This window comes from Aythya marila, assembly GCF_965140915.1.
Source record: "Aythya marila genome assembly, chromosome: 15".
NCBI lineage: Eukaryota > Metazoa > Chordata > Aves > Anseriformes > Anatidae > Aythya > Aythya marila.
The window spans coordinates 7,448,566-7,462,415 of NC_139056.1; the positions used below are offsets into that span (position 1 = coordinate 7,448,566).

A 13,850-nucleotide genomic window follows, 5' to 3' on the forward strand; every position below is an offset into this window, starting at 1 on the left:
TTTTATCATCCCTCAAAACTCTCTACCAGCCAGAAGTGTCCCACGTGCTCTTAATCATAACAGTCTTCTTGAATTCCAGGTGAAAGGAGTTTTTGTCCCTTATTGTATATATATTTTTTGCGCTTTCTATAGGATGGTATACAATAATAGATGTTAGGGGTTGTACCAAGATGCTTGCTCTTGGCTTTTCACAGGTCTAGTGATTGTTAATAGGTTTTATACAAAATTCCTCACTGAAATAATAATATATTACAGTGTATTGTTCTCTCTTTCTTCCTCTGTCTCAAGGCAGGAGCATAGAGTAAATGTTTAAGCAGACATAAAGTTTCTCTAGATTGTGCTACTTCTCATCATGGATTTTAGTTTCAAGTAAAAAAATTTAGTCACAAGGGTTTGTGTTCCATTGTGAAATACAAATGGAGTTTATAATTCAACCTTCAGTGTGTATTGCTGAATGGTATTAACCCACTCTTCAGTCTGCAGTTAGCTGGCTACCAAGCGTGTCCAGGTGGAAGTTCCTTCCTTCCTTCTTTCCTTCCTTCCTTCTTTCCACTCCCATATTTTTGTTTTTTCATTTTTTTATATTTAAATTTATTTTTTGCCTTTCAGTTGAGTGTTTGTGTTGTGTGTGTATGTGTGTGTGTTTTTTAAAGGATTTCTTTAAAATTAAAAAAAAAAAAAAAGGGAAAGAAAAACTCAAACAGTTACTTCTGTCTTGCTGTTGGTTATGAAGTATGGCTGTGGGCCCAAATAATGCTGGCTCCGGGTTGTCAGTGGGTCGCTTAACGTGGGGTCGCCCATGCCGTGCTTTCCCTTGTTCGCGTACGCTTGCCGTCTAAGAGACTGGTCGTTGGGATCCCAGGTCTTGTAGTGGGAATTGTAGCCTAATGGGTGCGTGTGGATCTTTGCCATTTTGGACTTCTGCCCGTTCTGTTTGGTTAGGCCACTGTCAATTGTGTATGCTCTGTCATCTTCTATGCGCACTGGGTGGAGCGGCAGGCTCCCCTTGGCAGCCAGCTCTGCAAGGTGGCGGCGTTTGGTATAGAAGTCATCGTTGACTTTGTCTGCTGTTCGGATTAAAAAGGGGGAAGGAACAAAAAGTTAGTTGGACACAAGAAACTGTTGTGCAGTTTGTAATAGGTCATGCACAAATCATCTGTGGAGCCAATACGATTACAGGTATGTCAGCAGAAGAAATCCATACCACCCCCTCCGCCTGATTTTCTCTCTGTAGTATGTCTGTGGATGGCATTATGCTAGGCATTATATGGATGTATATGCAGGCAAAAACGTGCTGTCCTTTAGCAAAAGACTGTCCCTGGCCAAATCACTCGGGTTACGCTGATATTTATTACTATGGGGACATGTCCTGTGGATCTTACTTCATTTGCACTGCTTTAGCATGAAAGGTACTTTTAGAAGGTCTTCTATAATTCGTTTTGGATAACCAAGGGATAAAGGCAGTTCTGCCATTCTGCTGATCATACTACTGCTTCTCTCACATAGCATAGGAAGTTTAGGAACAGTTCAGAATTGTATAGGCTTTCTCGGAAATGCAGAGACATCTTGGGATGCCCTGTTGCATCAGAAGACATCTTTTAAGTGCAAGGGGTGGTTGGATATTTAACCGAGCCAGTTGTAAGGTCCAGCTGTGTGAGGAGGCCCACCTTATGCTGAGTAATGCCTCAGGGCAAAATAAAGAATGGGAACACTTCTGAGCAGTTGGAAGTTCACTTCTGCTTTATGGGGCTGCAAATACTTTGGGCTGCTGAAGGTTAGGTATTTACACTATGATTTTACAGACAACGAAAATCTTAAATTCCCGGTCCTGACATCATTTTCCAGGGCCAGTGCTGCTACGATATACAGCAACAGCCCAGCCAACAAATATAGCATTGCAGTTCTCAAATTAGGATTTTGCCCTCTGCGATTTTCTGGACAAGTGTATGCTTTTGCTCAACTTTGATTGTTGTCATGGATGGCATTTATTTGGCCTTGCTTAAAAATATGAACCTTACTCATGAAGCTGAAGGCATTCTGCAGCAGCCCAGGAATTCATTTACATTTTGAGACTGAGCATCAGGGGCTTAGGAGAAGCTTAACTGAATTTCATTTTTTAGGAGCTTACTTGTACGTAAAGAGGGTTTATTTACCCCCTTCAAAAATCCAGATGTGGATTTCAGATAGGGCCAAGTATATAAATTAACTAACACAGTGGTACATCAGTCATCTGTGGTGTGCCTTTAGTATGTGACAGTGTCAGTTGGGATTTGACTTTTGCTGCATCCCAGCTAGATCCATCTATTTTCCGTGAAGCTACAAAAGATAAGGCTTCTCTGCTGAAGTTTTGTACCTCTCTCTGTATAGCTCAGTACCACTTGCCTTCAGGACAAGTAGGATTTTAATTCCCTGCACCGTTTTGTTTATTGTCCCTCTTTTTCTCTCTTTCCAGTATTGCTAGGAGGCTTTTGTGGCACTTTAAATTGTCTCCTTCTCTCTAGTTCTGGACTGGATCCTTATGCAAGGTAGTGAAATTTCCATGAGCACCACATTAATCTTCAAGATCAGGCTTCAGTTCTGCATCCCCCTTGTTTTGGCACCTCAAGGGGAAGGAATATTACCAACAGCAGTTGCAGTTTATCATCTGATGACATTTTTTGTGTAATGACTGTATGACTGGGCTTTGATCTTAAATCTTTAATTTTGTCATTAAAGAGGTGTTTCCTCTTAGATGAACTGAAATTGCTTCTCTGTGCTGTATAATTAGGTTTTACATGCTTTACCCATCTCCATCTGTCTCTTTTTAAATTGGTGAGTGAATGCTTTTCTATAGGATACAGGTGTCTTCAGTTTTAAACAAATCACAGAAGATAGATAATGGCCCAGTCTAATTTCAGTACAGGATGGGAAATTGCAAAGAACCTTTGCTAATTCTGACTGTAGATTGTTTGGTTTCATTTGTTAAAAGTCATTGAATGCCACACACACACACACAAAAGTTTTATATACAAACTGAATAAAACTAGGAAGGAAATGCAATCTGTATTGCTAATTTCTCATGAATGTTTCTGCTACCAAAAAAATAGTTGCAAAAAATACATTATGAGTATACACAAGTATTTATTTGTGTAAATTTTTACATCAAAGACACTGCAAGTTAGCAGGTTAGAGGTGCAAGCTTCTATATCCTTGTCAATATATGAAAAGTCACACTAGCTTATGTAATTTAAATTCAGCCCAGTTAATTATGTCCAACTCTTAATATAGATACATTCGTCTGCCTGTTTCATGTTTAAATTGGTTTAATTTGCATAGAAAAATTAAAAATTAATCTAATATAATGTAAGTGGAGAGTAAAATTTTACATTTGTACTTTTAATTTGATCTTAGTTAAGCTGCAGCAATTTGTCTGGCAAAACCAAGGTCTTTGATGATAAATTGCAAGGTAAATAACATTTTCTGTTTAGAGAAATAACAATTATGATGCAGTTAGATAATGATCTAAAACACTGCAGATAGTTGCATTGCCCGTTTTTTGTACCATTTTTATCTATTGCAAGGTTAAGTGCAAAAGTCCCCAACAAGCTCAAGCTACTTCCTTAGTTTCTGTAAAAACCAAGCAAGGAAGAGAACAGCCTCACAAGGACTGTGCCTGCCAGTCAGCTGTGAGTTTACTTTTGCTCTTGTTTATGCCACTTTCTGTGTAAGATTTTCAACTCTGTTTCTTATGGAAGGCCGTACAGAAAGTGAAATGTTTAATTCTGTGAATGTGCTTGTATTAAAGTTATTCTAACTAATTTAGCCCATAGGTGCTTTATAGGGCTCTCGTCTAGAAAAAGAGAGATTGAGGGGAACAAACCAGGCTTTGGTCTGTAAATCCTTGCCAGGAAAATAAAGTAGAAAGCTGGCAAACACAGGACATATGGCTGAGAGCATGCATTTATGGCAGTGATAGTATGGTGGAGCTGCTGTTTATGTCTGTCCTGGTCAAATAATGCTTTCCAGGCTTGTGCCTGAAAATTTCTTTTGTATGTCTGGGAGTTAAATGCTAGTAGTGAAAGCCAACCCTTCTATCTCATGTTTTAACTTCTTTAAAATCGGCTTCTTTCAGCATGCTTTTCACACCTACAGGTAGGCACATGTATTAAAATTAGGTGTGTTGGGGGGAAATACCAGTGTAGAAAATACTGTTTTGGCAAATAGGTGGCACAAAAGGAGCACTGCTAACACCAAATCGTTAATTGTTCAAAAGGACTTTGGCAAGACTTGAAGGAGTCCTCATTTTTGCACAATGACTAGATTATAGGTTTTTCGATACCGTTGTAAGTAACCTGATGCTAGTATAGTATAGACACATTCTTATAATTTCTAATTTTCAAAGCAGGGAAAATTCAGAAGTGTGACATTGAGCATTGTTTTGTAACAAATATTTTATCAAGAAAAACATTTATACTATCCTGACACCAACTACTTTAAAAATCAACTGTGAATCTCAGGAAGTTCTTTTTTTTTTTTTCTCTCTCTCTCTTTTTTTTTTTTTTTTTCCTCTTAACCATCTCCTATAAATATTTTGTGGATTTCAAACACGCAAAGAGATGTTTTGGAGTTACAGGATGGATTTGTTACGTGACCTTGAGTACATGACTCAACATTCCTCTGCCTTGGTTTCACCAACTGTAAAATGAGTTAACACATTAGAGGAGGTAGTTCAGTGCTATGCAGATTAATTGCTATTTGCAGAGTATACTGAGTTTTCAGACGAAAGGTGCTATAGGAAGGCGTCTTGCATTGAGTGCTGTATGTAAATCAGTAAAATAGGATTTAAAGATATCACTGTCACGTTTGCAAAAGCAGTAAAGAATTAGAATTGCAAAACTGCCAAATGAACAATGGTAAAATAAGGGCTTTAATTCTGAATGTTATCCTTTGTGTTCCCTCCCTCCAGTCTTAGCAGCTAATTATACAAATGATCTCAATTTCAATATTTTTTTAAGGTTTTTACTTCTGCAAGGTAATGCACCCACAAATTTAGTTACTGTTGTAGCTGTTCATCCAAAAAAAATGTTGAAATATGAAGGTTTTCCAACCCAAAATGTGATTTAAAGCGTATGCCTGGGAGGGGGGAGAACTTGGACTTTTGTTTCTGCTGTGCCTGAAATGGATAACTAATAAAATATAGAAACAGCATAAAGATCAGAAGCAGGACTCCTCCCTCCCAGTTGAGTGCCCTAACTGTTAAACTGAAGAGATGCTTTCTCTTCCTTTGTCTTTCTAGACTAACAAATCTTGAATTTTCTTCTGCTTTATGGCACAAGTTCATTGGGAAGTGAATCTGGGTGGGGACTGTCCTAGCAGAAGCTGGGCTGATCCTTGCTGGATAGGAAATGGAGTCTGAAATCTCTCAGCTGTAACAGTCATACAGCCAGGAGACCATCATCTACACGGTGGATCCCACCGCGCCTCACTCTGATCTGAATGCAGCGATGTCTTAAAGGAAGTGACTACAGCTGTGTGTTTTTCATCTTATCATCTTGACTGTGCCAGTAGCAGAGTTCACTGCATCTGGTTGGGACCCTTCAGATGCAGACCTCTGCCTTATTCCTAGCTTTCCGTTTTGGTTTTGAAAGGAGATGGCTACCAAGCTCCTTGGGATGGGGAAGTCTTGGAAAGGCCTGGAAAAATTACACACATGCATTATCAGTGTGTGGTGCTTTCTCTTTCTTGTAAAATACTGCACTTGCAAGCATTTCTCTGTGGACAGTGAAGAAAAACGAGGAGATCTTAGGTAATTCTGAAGCAGTTTCTTGCCTTTTTTTTTCTTCTTTTTTTTTTTTTTTTTTTTTTTAATTCTTTTCCTCATTGACAATACTATCATCTTTGTTGGTCCTTATGGCTCTAAACCCTTGGACTTTTTATGTCGAGGTGTAGAATCCTGAAAGATAGTCAAGTCCTATGGCTGTTCTGAAAGCAGGCACCTAGGAGTGGGGAGGAAGCTCTGGAGTAAGAGAGGAGAATCTGCAAAGGAATGAGGCTTGGGAGAAGCCCTAAAGAAAAAAAAGAAGAAAAAAAAAAAGCTTCAATAACCTCAGTGAAAGCTTGGAGTCGGCCAGAAAATACAAACGTAGGGAACTCTATTTTCTCAGAACAGGTTTCACAGAATTGTTTATCTGACCATATTTTAAGAACTACTTTGTGAAACACCGAGCTTTACTCCTGCCACAAAGAGACTGTATTTCAAATCTAGGGCTAGAGGTAAATCAAGCAAGAAGATGAGAAGAGCTAAAGGACAGGACAGCAATGAAATGACTATGGTTTCATAGCAGTTAACAGCTAAAATACATTATCTGCCTATTTGTAGATGGTTTCTGTGGAACAGTACAGCTCTCTGTATGTAATATTTAACAGCTCATAACAAGGCTTTGCTTCTACAGCCATGGCTTTGCTTAGTCTTCAGTGTAGTGACCCAGAGCTATTTGAACCTTACATTTCTCTCTCTAAGCAGTGAAACTGAAAGCTGAAGGAGAGACGAAAGGGTAGCGAATCCTGAAAGACAACATGAGAATTTTGCCCAGGGAAACACTAGCGTGCTGCCTTTGGTGGTGCTGTTGTTGATCCTGTCTGAATGTGTGATTGCTTCTTCGTTTGCTTTTCTAAGCTGGCGTCTCAAACAATATGTTCAAAGGCTTCCAAGCTATGAGCCAACTCTATGTGAGAGTTTTAGCAGAAGTTCATGTCAAAATCAAAGAACTATCATTTCTGCGCTAGCATCGGTGTGTTTCTTGGGTGAGGGAAGAGACGAGCATGAATCGAGTTCAAATGAGCTGTCCCTGGATATGTGTTTGATCCAGTATATTCGCTGAAAAGCATGTTCCATCAAGTGAAACAACTAACGGCCTGCCCTTTTGAATGAGGGGGTTCAGCCGACATAATGCAGCATCGAGGGATTTGCTTTGCCAGACCTGAAGTCTATTGGAAAGCGTAAGGCAGCTAGATGTTACAGGTAGACATAATCATGTTCGTACCGTGCCAGTGGTGGGTAGGATGATCTGATCGATCTGTGTGTTTTAGCGTGGCCAAGAGGAAGGAGCGGGGCTACATAATGCTTGGTCCCAAGCTGCTCTCTTCTCGTGGGCACTGAGTGGCTGTGTTCAAGGTGGAGCAGTTGGAAACCTCACTGAATTCTAAGAAAGGGCAAAGGCCTTTAAATTTAAATGATTTAAAATCATTTTTGCATCTCTCCCTCTCCATTCTTGTATGGAGCTCTGAGAACACAGAATTCAGCCTGTAGACAGCAATGCATTGATTTCTGTCCTAAATATTTGCCTTTCTTCCCCCCCAAAAATCTAATACCAGTTTGGCCTTATTTAAGAAGTCTTGAAAATGAAGATAGTATTTTTTTATCTGTGGATTCTGTCTCATGATTTTTAGTCCCTGCCACTAGTAGGGGTAAGGAAAAATACATAATGCTTGGAGCCACCATTAAATTAGTTCTAATTTTGGTAGAATCTACTTTTTATGGCTCTGTATTAGTCTTCTCTTAGCCCTCCTTGCCACTTTATCTATTTACTTTTTACTCACAGAGATCTGGAGAGAGGCCAAGCATGAAAAGGCATCTTATATCAACCTTTTCTTCTGCAGATATTGTTTGAAAGGAGCTTGTCCACCTCCAGACACAGGGCTGCATTTTGTTTTCCAGTGAAATAAAATTCTACTTTCATGATATGAGACATGATGAAACATAAATATGTAGGCCCAAACATTTCTTCTCTTCTATCAATTACTTTTATGACAGTTTCTGAAAGGCTGAAGAGGCCAGAATATTTCTGGGTTTTGAAATGCATTAGGAATGGTTTAGAATAGGAATGTAATTAGACTTGGTAAGTAGAGCCTCCAGTCTCAGCAATGTTCTCTTTATCCACTATAGGCAGCGAAGGCTGCTGCTTGGCTGGGGATGCTGCGACAGAATTCGATTAACTCCTCAGGCACCTGGCATCCTGTGTGGTACCTCATGCTCAGGGTTACCACTTCCTGCAACATAAAATAGCCACATCTGCGTGAGCACAAGCCCCTCTCTTCTGACAGCGTGCCAAAAAGCACAGCACTGCACAGTCTGTGTTTTTTGTTTTTTTTTTCTTTTTACAAATATTTATTTGCTCTGTAAGATTAAGCAGGTTTCTCTCTGGACACGTAAACCGGCTCTGCCAGCTGGACTTTGTATATTTGACTGCATCAATTTACATAGTACTAAATTGCAGTACTTATAATTCAATTTTACAAAGTGCTGCAATGATATCATGCTTTGTTTTTGATCAAAGTATTCCAGGCACTTGCACACACATTGTATCTACTGTAGAAACCTATGAAATGCAGAATACTTGGGTCTAACCAGTGAAAGAAAAACAGAGCATTCCTCATTTACCAGAATCAATAGATCCTGTCAACCTGGAAACAAATGGTGGCTACATCATGTTAAATTTATGCTAAAATTGTAAATGTTTTCAGGAGACCAGAAATCTGTTGCACGCAGATAGACAAAGATCACACTACACATATCCTCAAGCGATTTAGCATTTGAAATTCAAGCATCAAGATGTTAAGTTGCTGGTTCAGTATCATGCAGTGAATGATAAACTTGAGAAGGAAGTAAGATTGCCAGTTCTATGCTTGAACCAATGGATGAAATTGTAAAAGAAGTCTAAGAGAATTATGTATTTAAATCTCTGAGCTTTCTTTGAAAATGCAAGCCAGTGGCTGTCTTGTAACTGTAAATCTGTTTTTTCATTATTTTTTTCCTAGAGGCCACTAAGCTCATGTCCTTTCATGGCATCTACAATGACAAATAAATATGAAAAGTTCTACTGTGAAATATTTGTTTCATTTTATCTCAGGCATATTTGTCAGTCTGAGTTTTACTGGAAACCTTATATATGGTAAGAAAACTTGCCTTTTGAAATAGGAACTATCTAAGGAGTCATGCTGTCATGCTTAACTTCTGAATAAAGCATGACTGCAGCATAACCTGATTAGAGGAGAGGAGGGTTTGGGTTGCTTTCTAAAAATGCTGTCCAAAGCCAAAGATGTTAACACTTAGGAGATTTGTTTAAAAGGCTTCTGCCACTTCTTCCTTCAATCATCTTGCTTGCTTTTTTACTGGGTAAGTTTTAATGCTTCACAAGCAAATCAATTAGGACAAATGTGATGGTGTCAAACGTTTGCAGCAATGCCTTTATACGGCAACAATAATACGAAATTGTTTGTAACCCTTTTGGTCGGTGAGAATCTGCAGTTTGTTTAAGGGCAAGGCATCCTAACTATTCCGGGAGCACTGCTTTATTGTCTGTTTGCAGAAAAACTGTGCAGTCATGCAATAACAGGCTGTGCTATTGCAGTCGGAGTCACTCAGGCAGTTCACACCCAGCCTTGCTCCTGGGAGCAGACCACAAAGCATGTGGGCATTCCTGGAGACTGTAGGCTGAGTATTACGGGGGTCACATTGGAAAAAAATGCAGTGCTCTGTGCTGTGATTCAGTGTCTAAGAATGCATGCTTGTTTTTCCTGAAGGTGTTATTTTATCATCATTTAGCATATTATTATTTAGCTGCTATATTCCTGACCACATTTATTTGTAATAGCTGTTCTTAGCATGCATCTTTTTTTTTTTTCCCCACATCATTGTTGACATTCTTCCGTGTACTAAATTTAATTTTTGTTCTTTTAGTGTACTGTTGGTTATAACTCTTTAACGTGTCTGAATCAGCTACAGATATTCCTAGTTAAAATGTTGTAGAAAGCTGCACGAAGACCCAGAAGACCCAGTTCAGGTCTCTGAACACTCAGTTAGTATGAAGGTTTGGTGCTGAAGTAAATCTGCATTTTTCTGTCTTTCAGCTGACATCATACCAGATTTACACCACTATTTGTGCACGCAAGGTGAGGCCTGCAGGCTTTCAGAATTGTACTAGTTAAATGGAAAAAAAAAAAAAAGTCCCAGTGATGTAATAACTTCTTCAGGAGTTATTTTATCTTGCTCTGTTCTTTAACTGCTATAATTTTAAAGAGTTTTAAACTATCATTCAGTATTGAGGTCAATTAAAAAAAATAACTGTAGCGTAAGTTGTTTCTAATAGAAAAAGTTATCTTTTTTATTCTTTCTGCCTGAAGGAATTCTTTTCAAGAGTGGGTTATTAAGCAATAGCAGAAAACTAGGGAGTAATTCCATATCATACAGTCAGTTCTGGTTTTCCTCCTCCCTTTTTTCTCTCCTTCCCATTGGACTGTGTTTATTCCGAAAGTCTTAGGCATAATTGTCTGTGGTTCCCAAAACCTTTTGTCAAAGCAGAGATGTCTGTCAAACTGAAAAGAAATAGGGTTCACTGGCAATTTCCAAAATTGCACTTTCAGGAGGAGATCAGTTTCATAAACTTCTCACACAGGTCGGGCAAACCCAAAGGCAAAGTGCAACTAAAGCCTGGTCTGAGCAGAACCCTTGAGTCGCCTTCAGATAAGCAAAAACATTTGTGACTGACAGCCAGTCAAGAAAGAAGCAGTAATGAAGCTCTCTTTGCTGAATATTTAATAGTGTGCATACACACAAGGCTCCTGCCATAGCAGAGTGTTCAGCTCCCACCTGGACCTTCTTTGCCAGGAACTGCAATCATAATTTCACTTGTGTAAATGAGACCCAGCAGTGCTGAGCTGCAGATCTGCCTTCCCCACTGTGGGAGGTCCCTTGCAACGGAAGGTGAACTTTCCCCAGGAGCATCTTACATCGTCTAAATAGCTCTGCAAGCTTTCCCACTACCAAAATTACCAATTGCATTTAATGTTGTCATTAGCATGTGATATTTATTGATGCTGTGGTAGCATAGCTAATGTATCAGAGACATTATTTTTGTTTTCAGCTTTTCTTTTCCTCCTCATCCTTCTTCAAATAAGGTGGCAAGGGAAGGACTTGTGGAAAAATGAACTGTGCACATTACAAATCTTGTTATTGCTCTTCCTCCTCTTATGCCTCCAGCCCTTTGTTATTATAGTGTGAACGTGTAGGAGTAAAGCAATGATCTCTGTGGCTTTTATCTGTGTGATTTCTTTCTTAAACACATTTACTGCCTTTAGAACATCCTATGCAGAACAAAAATAGCAGGCAGATAACTGCTGCTATTTATATTATATTTTTAATAAGGGTTTCATTCCTATCAGCTATCTTACTAGTTTTCATTGGTATTCATGGGTAATGCTGAAGAACTTCCCACTACTGCTGTTGACATATATCCCTGTACAAAGCAGAAGAGTGTTCAGGCTTCTCTGGTTTGAGTTCTTGAATTTGGTTGCAACAAAAAAAAAAAAAAGTTATTATGTACTTCAACTTAGTTTGCAACCGAGTAATCCTCATAACTACATGTACTTAAAATTACCAAGCCAAACCTGTATGAATGTTCACATCACAAACATGAAGGTAGCAATCAAATTTTATGAAGATTATAGCCAGATTTATATTTGAATATTGTCAGCATGAAAGACTATTCAGTGAATAAAAGTGGTCCTTGAAAGCCTCTAGGTAGACAAACTTTTAATTTAATTCAAGAAAATTCTCTTTGAGATTTATTTTCCCAGAATTCATTCAAAGTTGACTCTTTAAAATCATTTAGATTTAGCTTACATTTGCTGAGCTTAGAACACTGTCTGCATACTGCAAGTACTTAAAAGTAGTGATGAACTTGTGACAGGTGTTCATAATCTGTTGATTTAAAATATATGTACATGTATGCGTAGATTTGGATCACCTGTAAAATTAGAAGATTTGATCATGTGGCACCTCTGAAAATCAATCACTTGATATATCCCAATTTGAGCAACTGTTCCAAATTCTTTTTGCAGAAGTATTGTCTTAAATGACATGGGTTTTGCACAGCTAATAGTATGGGACAAAAGAGTGGATTATGTTGAGAGCAACCAAAACAATCAGTGTGTAGACTCCACAACTGAAAGCGCAAAAGTCACTCTTCAAATTAAATCTGGACTTGAGCTGGGATCCCACAATATTGCTGTTTATCTGCAAGTGTTCACGATTGATTTTGTGTTTTTTTTGTGATCAACCTCTATTCTTAAATAATCAGTGTGAATACGTTTGTGTTGCAGAATGACAAGAATGTTTATGTGCAGATATATATTTATACTGCAAAGTAAAACAGTTACTGGGAAGAATGTTTAAGAAGAGTTGCACTTGAAATTGCTTAACATGGATAGACTTTGTCTTTGCTGTTTATTGGCTCTTTTATTTAGTGGTGTAGCTTAAGTGTAAGGCTTCACTTCACTCATGCCCTCATATCACTTAATGTGTAAAAAATCTTGTGCATAATTTATTAACGTTTAATGGAAATAGATCTGAATAAGCCATGCTTGATTTAGGTTTTACTAGTTTCCTGCCTGTGGCCATTGCTGATCTCAATAAATGGAAATAAAAGCTGGTTCTTCTTAGGTTGTTGCCTCAGAAGACTGCAGTCTTCAAGGAAAACAATCAGGGAAATACCGAACAGGGAAATGTTTTGACCAAGAATCCCCAAGTATGTTTTAATGTTAGTTTGTTTTTGTTGTTGTTGCTATTTGTTTTTTTAACCTATGACAGTGCGTGCATGGGTATTTGAAGCCAATTTGGTAAGTAAGAGAAAATAATTGATTTAGTAGAAGCAAGAAAAGATCTTGATAGCCTGCACACAGTGGGCAGGGTGTGAAGTTTGTGGGAGTGTCAACAGAAGCCTCAGGTGGAACAAGTGACCCTGGCGCTTCATCTAGCTGGGAGATGGGAAAGGAGAGGGAACAGTGCTAGTGAGGCTTACTACTGGCGGCTGCTTTGCTGTCCTCCTCTCCCTGAAGGAGAAGCAAGGATTAAAAGCAGGAAAGACTTCCTTAAGAAATTAACACCAAAAAGCTTCACGCTTTCTCACTGCATTGGTTAAGTAAATAATAATAGTGAATAGATATCAAGCTTTTATGTCATACTTCCTTGAGACAGATCCATAGCTCCAGTACGGAATCAGGCAGATTGCTTAGTGTAGCATTCTGTGTGACGCTGAACCTACCTCTGGATACACAAAATCATTAACTGAATCCCTCTGCATACAGCAAATGCTGCATTAATCTGTACTTTCCTGTCTGTTTTTGTGGTGTTAAATCCAGAGAGCTGCTCCTGTATCTCAGATTTTTTAAGCCATTTTTGTGCATTAGTACTAGCAGAATATGTCTACTTTCTCAAATGAAAATGCAATTGCTTTTTAAGCCTTCCAAAGAAACGTGAGTATCTACCTCTCAGTGATTGGTATAAGAAAGTAAAGTAACACGAGGGTATTGTGTCCAAGTACTCTGTAACTCTGCTTTTTCTAAAAGTCACCTGTATCAGCTCCTGTCAATGTATGCGCAAGCCTTTTTCCCTCTTGTGTGTTTTCATTTTTCCAATTACAGTATTTCTTTCCAGCCCTCCCTGTCTTTGTCCCTGAAGCAGAGCACGGGACTATAGGGAACAGCATAGAATCTCTTTCTCTGGTGAGATAGGTATAAGATTGTTGGGGGCAGCAGGGAAGTCACTTCTAGTCTCAAAAGACATCTTGTATCAGCACAGACTTAAAATCATTGTGTTAGAAATTGAAGGTCAAAAGCTTAAGAGAAGGCATCACCAAATTTCACACTGGGCAGGATGGTTCAAAGACAACACCTTACAGTTATTCTGATGGTGATCTCCTTTGGATCCTTGTGTGTGTGTAGATGTCAAGAACAAACAAACTGGCCAGTTCTCACCTTCTTCACCTTTTTAAGGGAGTTGTTGGTTTGTGCATTGGCACACTTGTAGCCACAAT

The 13,850-nt window shown here is 38.8% G+C and overlaps 1 protein-coding gene across 1 annotated transcript in view; it reads right to left on the reverse strand.

Moving 5' to 3' along the window:
* Nucleotides 1-488: 488 nt before the first annotated feature.
* Nucleotides 489-13,850, reverse strand: part of SHISA9 (shisa family member 9) — a gene marked incomplete at its 5' end in the record, with an annotated part of 178,034 nt that continues 164,672 nt past the window's right edge. The window contains one exon of the mRNA XM_082772883.1: nucleotides 489-1,067. Coding sequence (XP_082629009.1) covers nucleotides 697-1,067 — 371 coding nt within the window. The 3' untranslated portion in view covers nucleotides 489-696. The remainder of the gene's footprint in view (nucleotides 1,068-13,850) is intronic.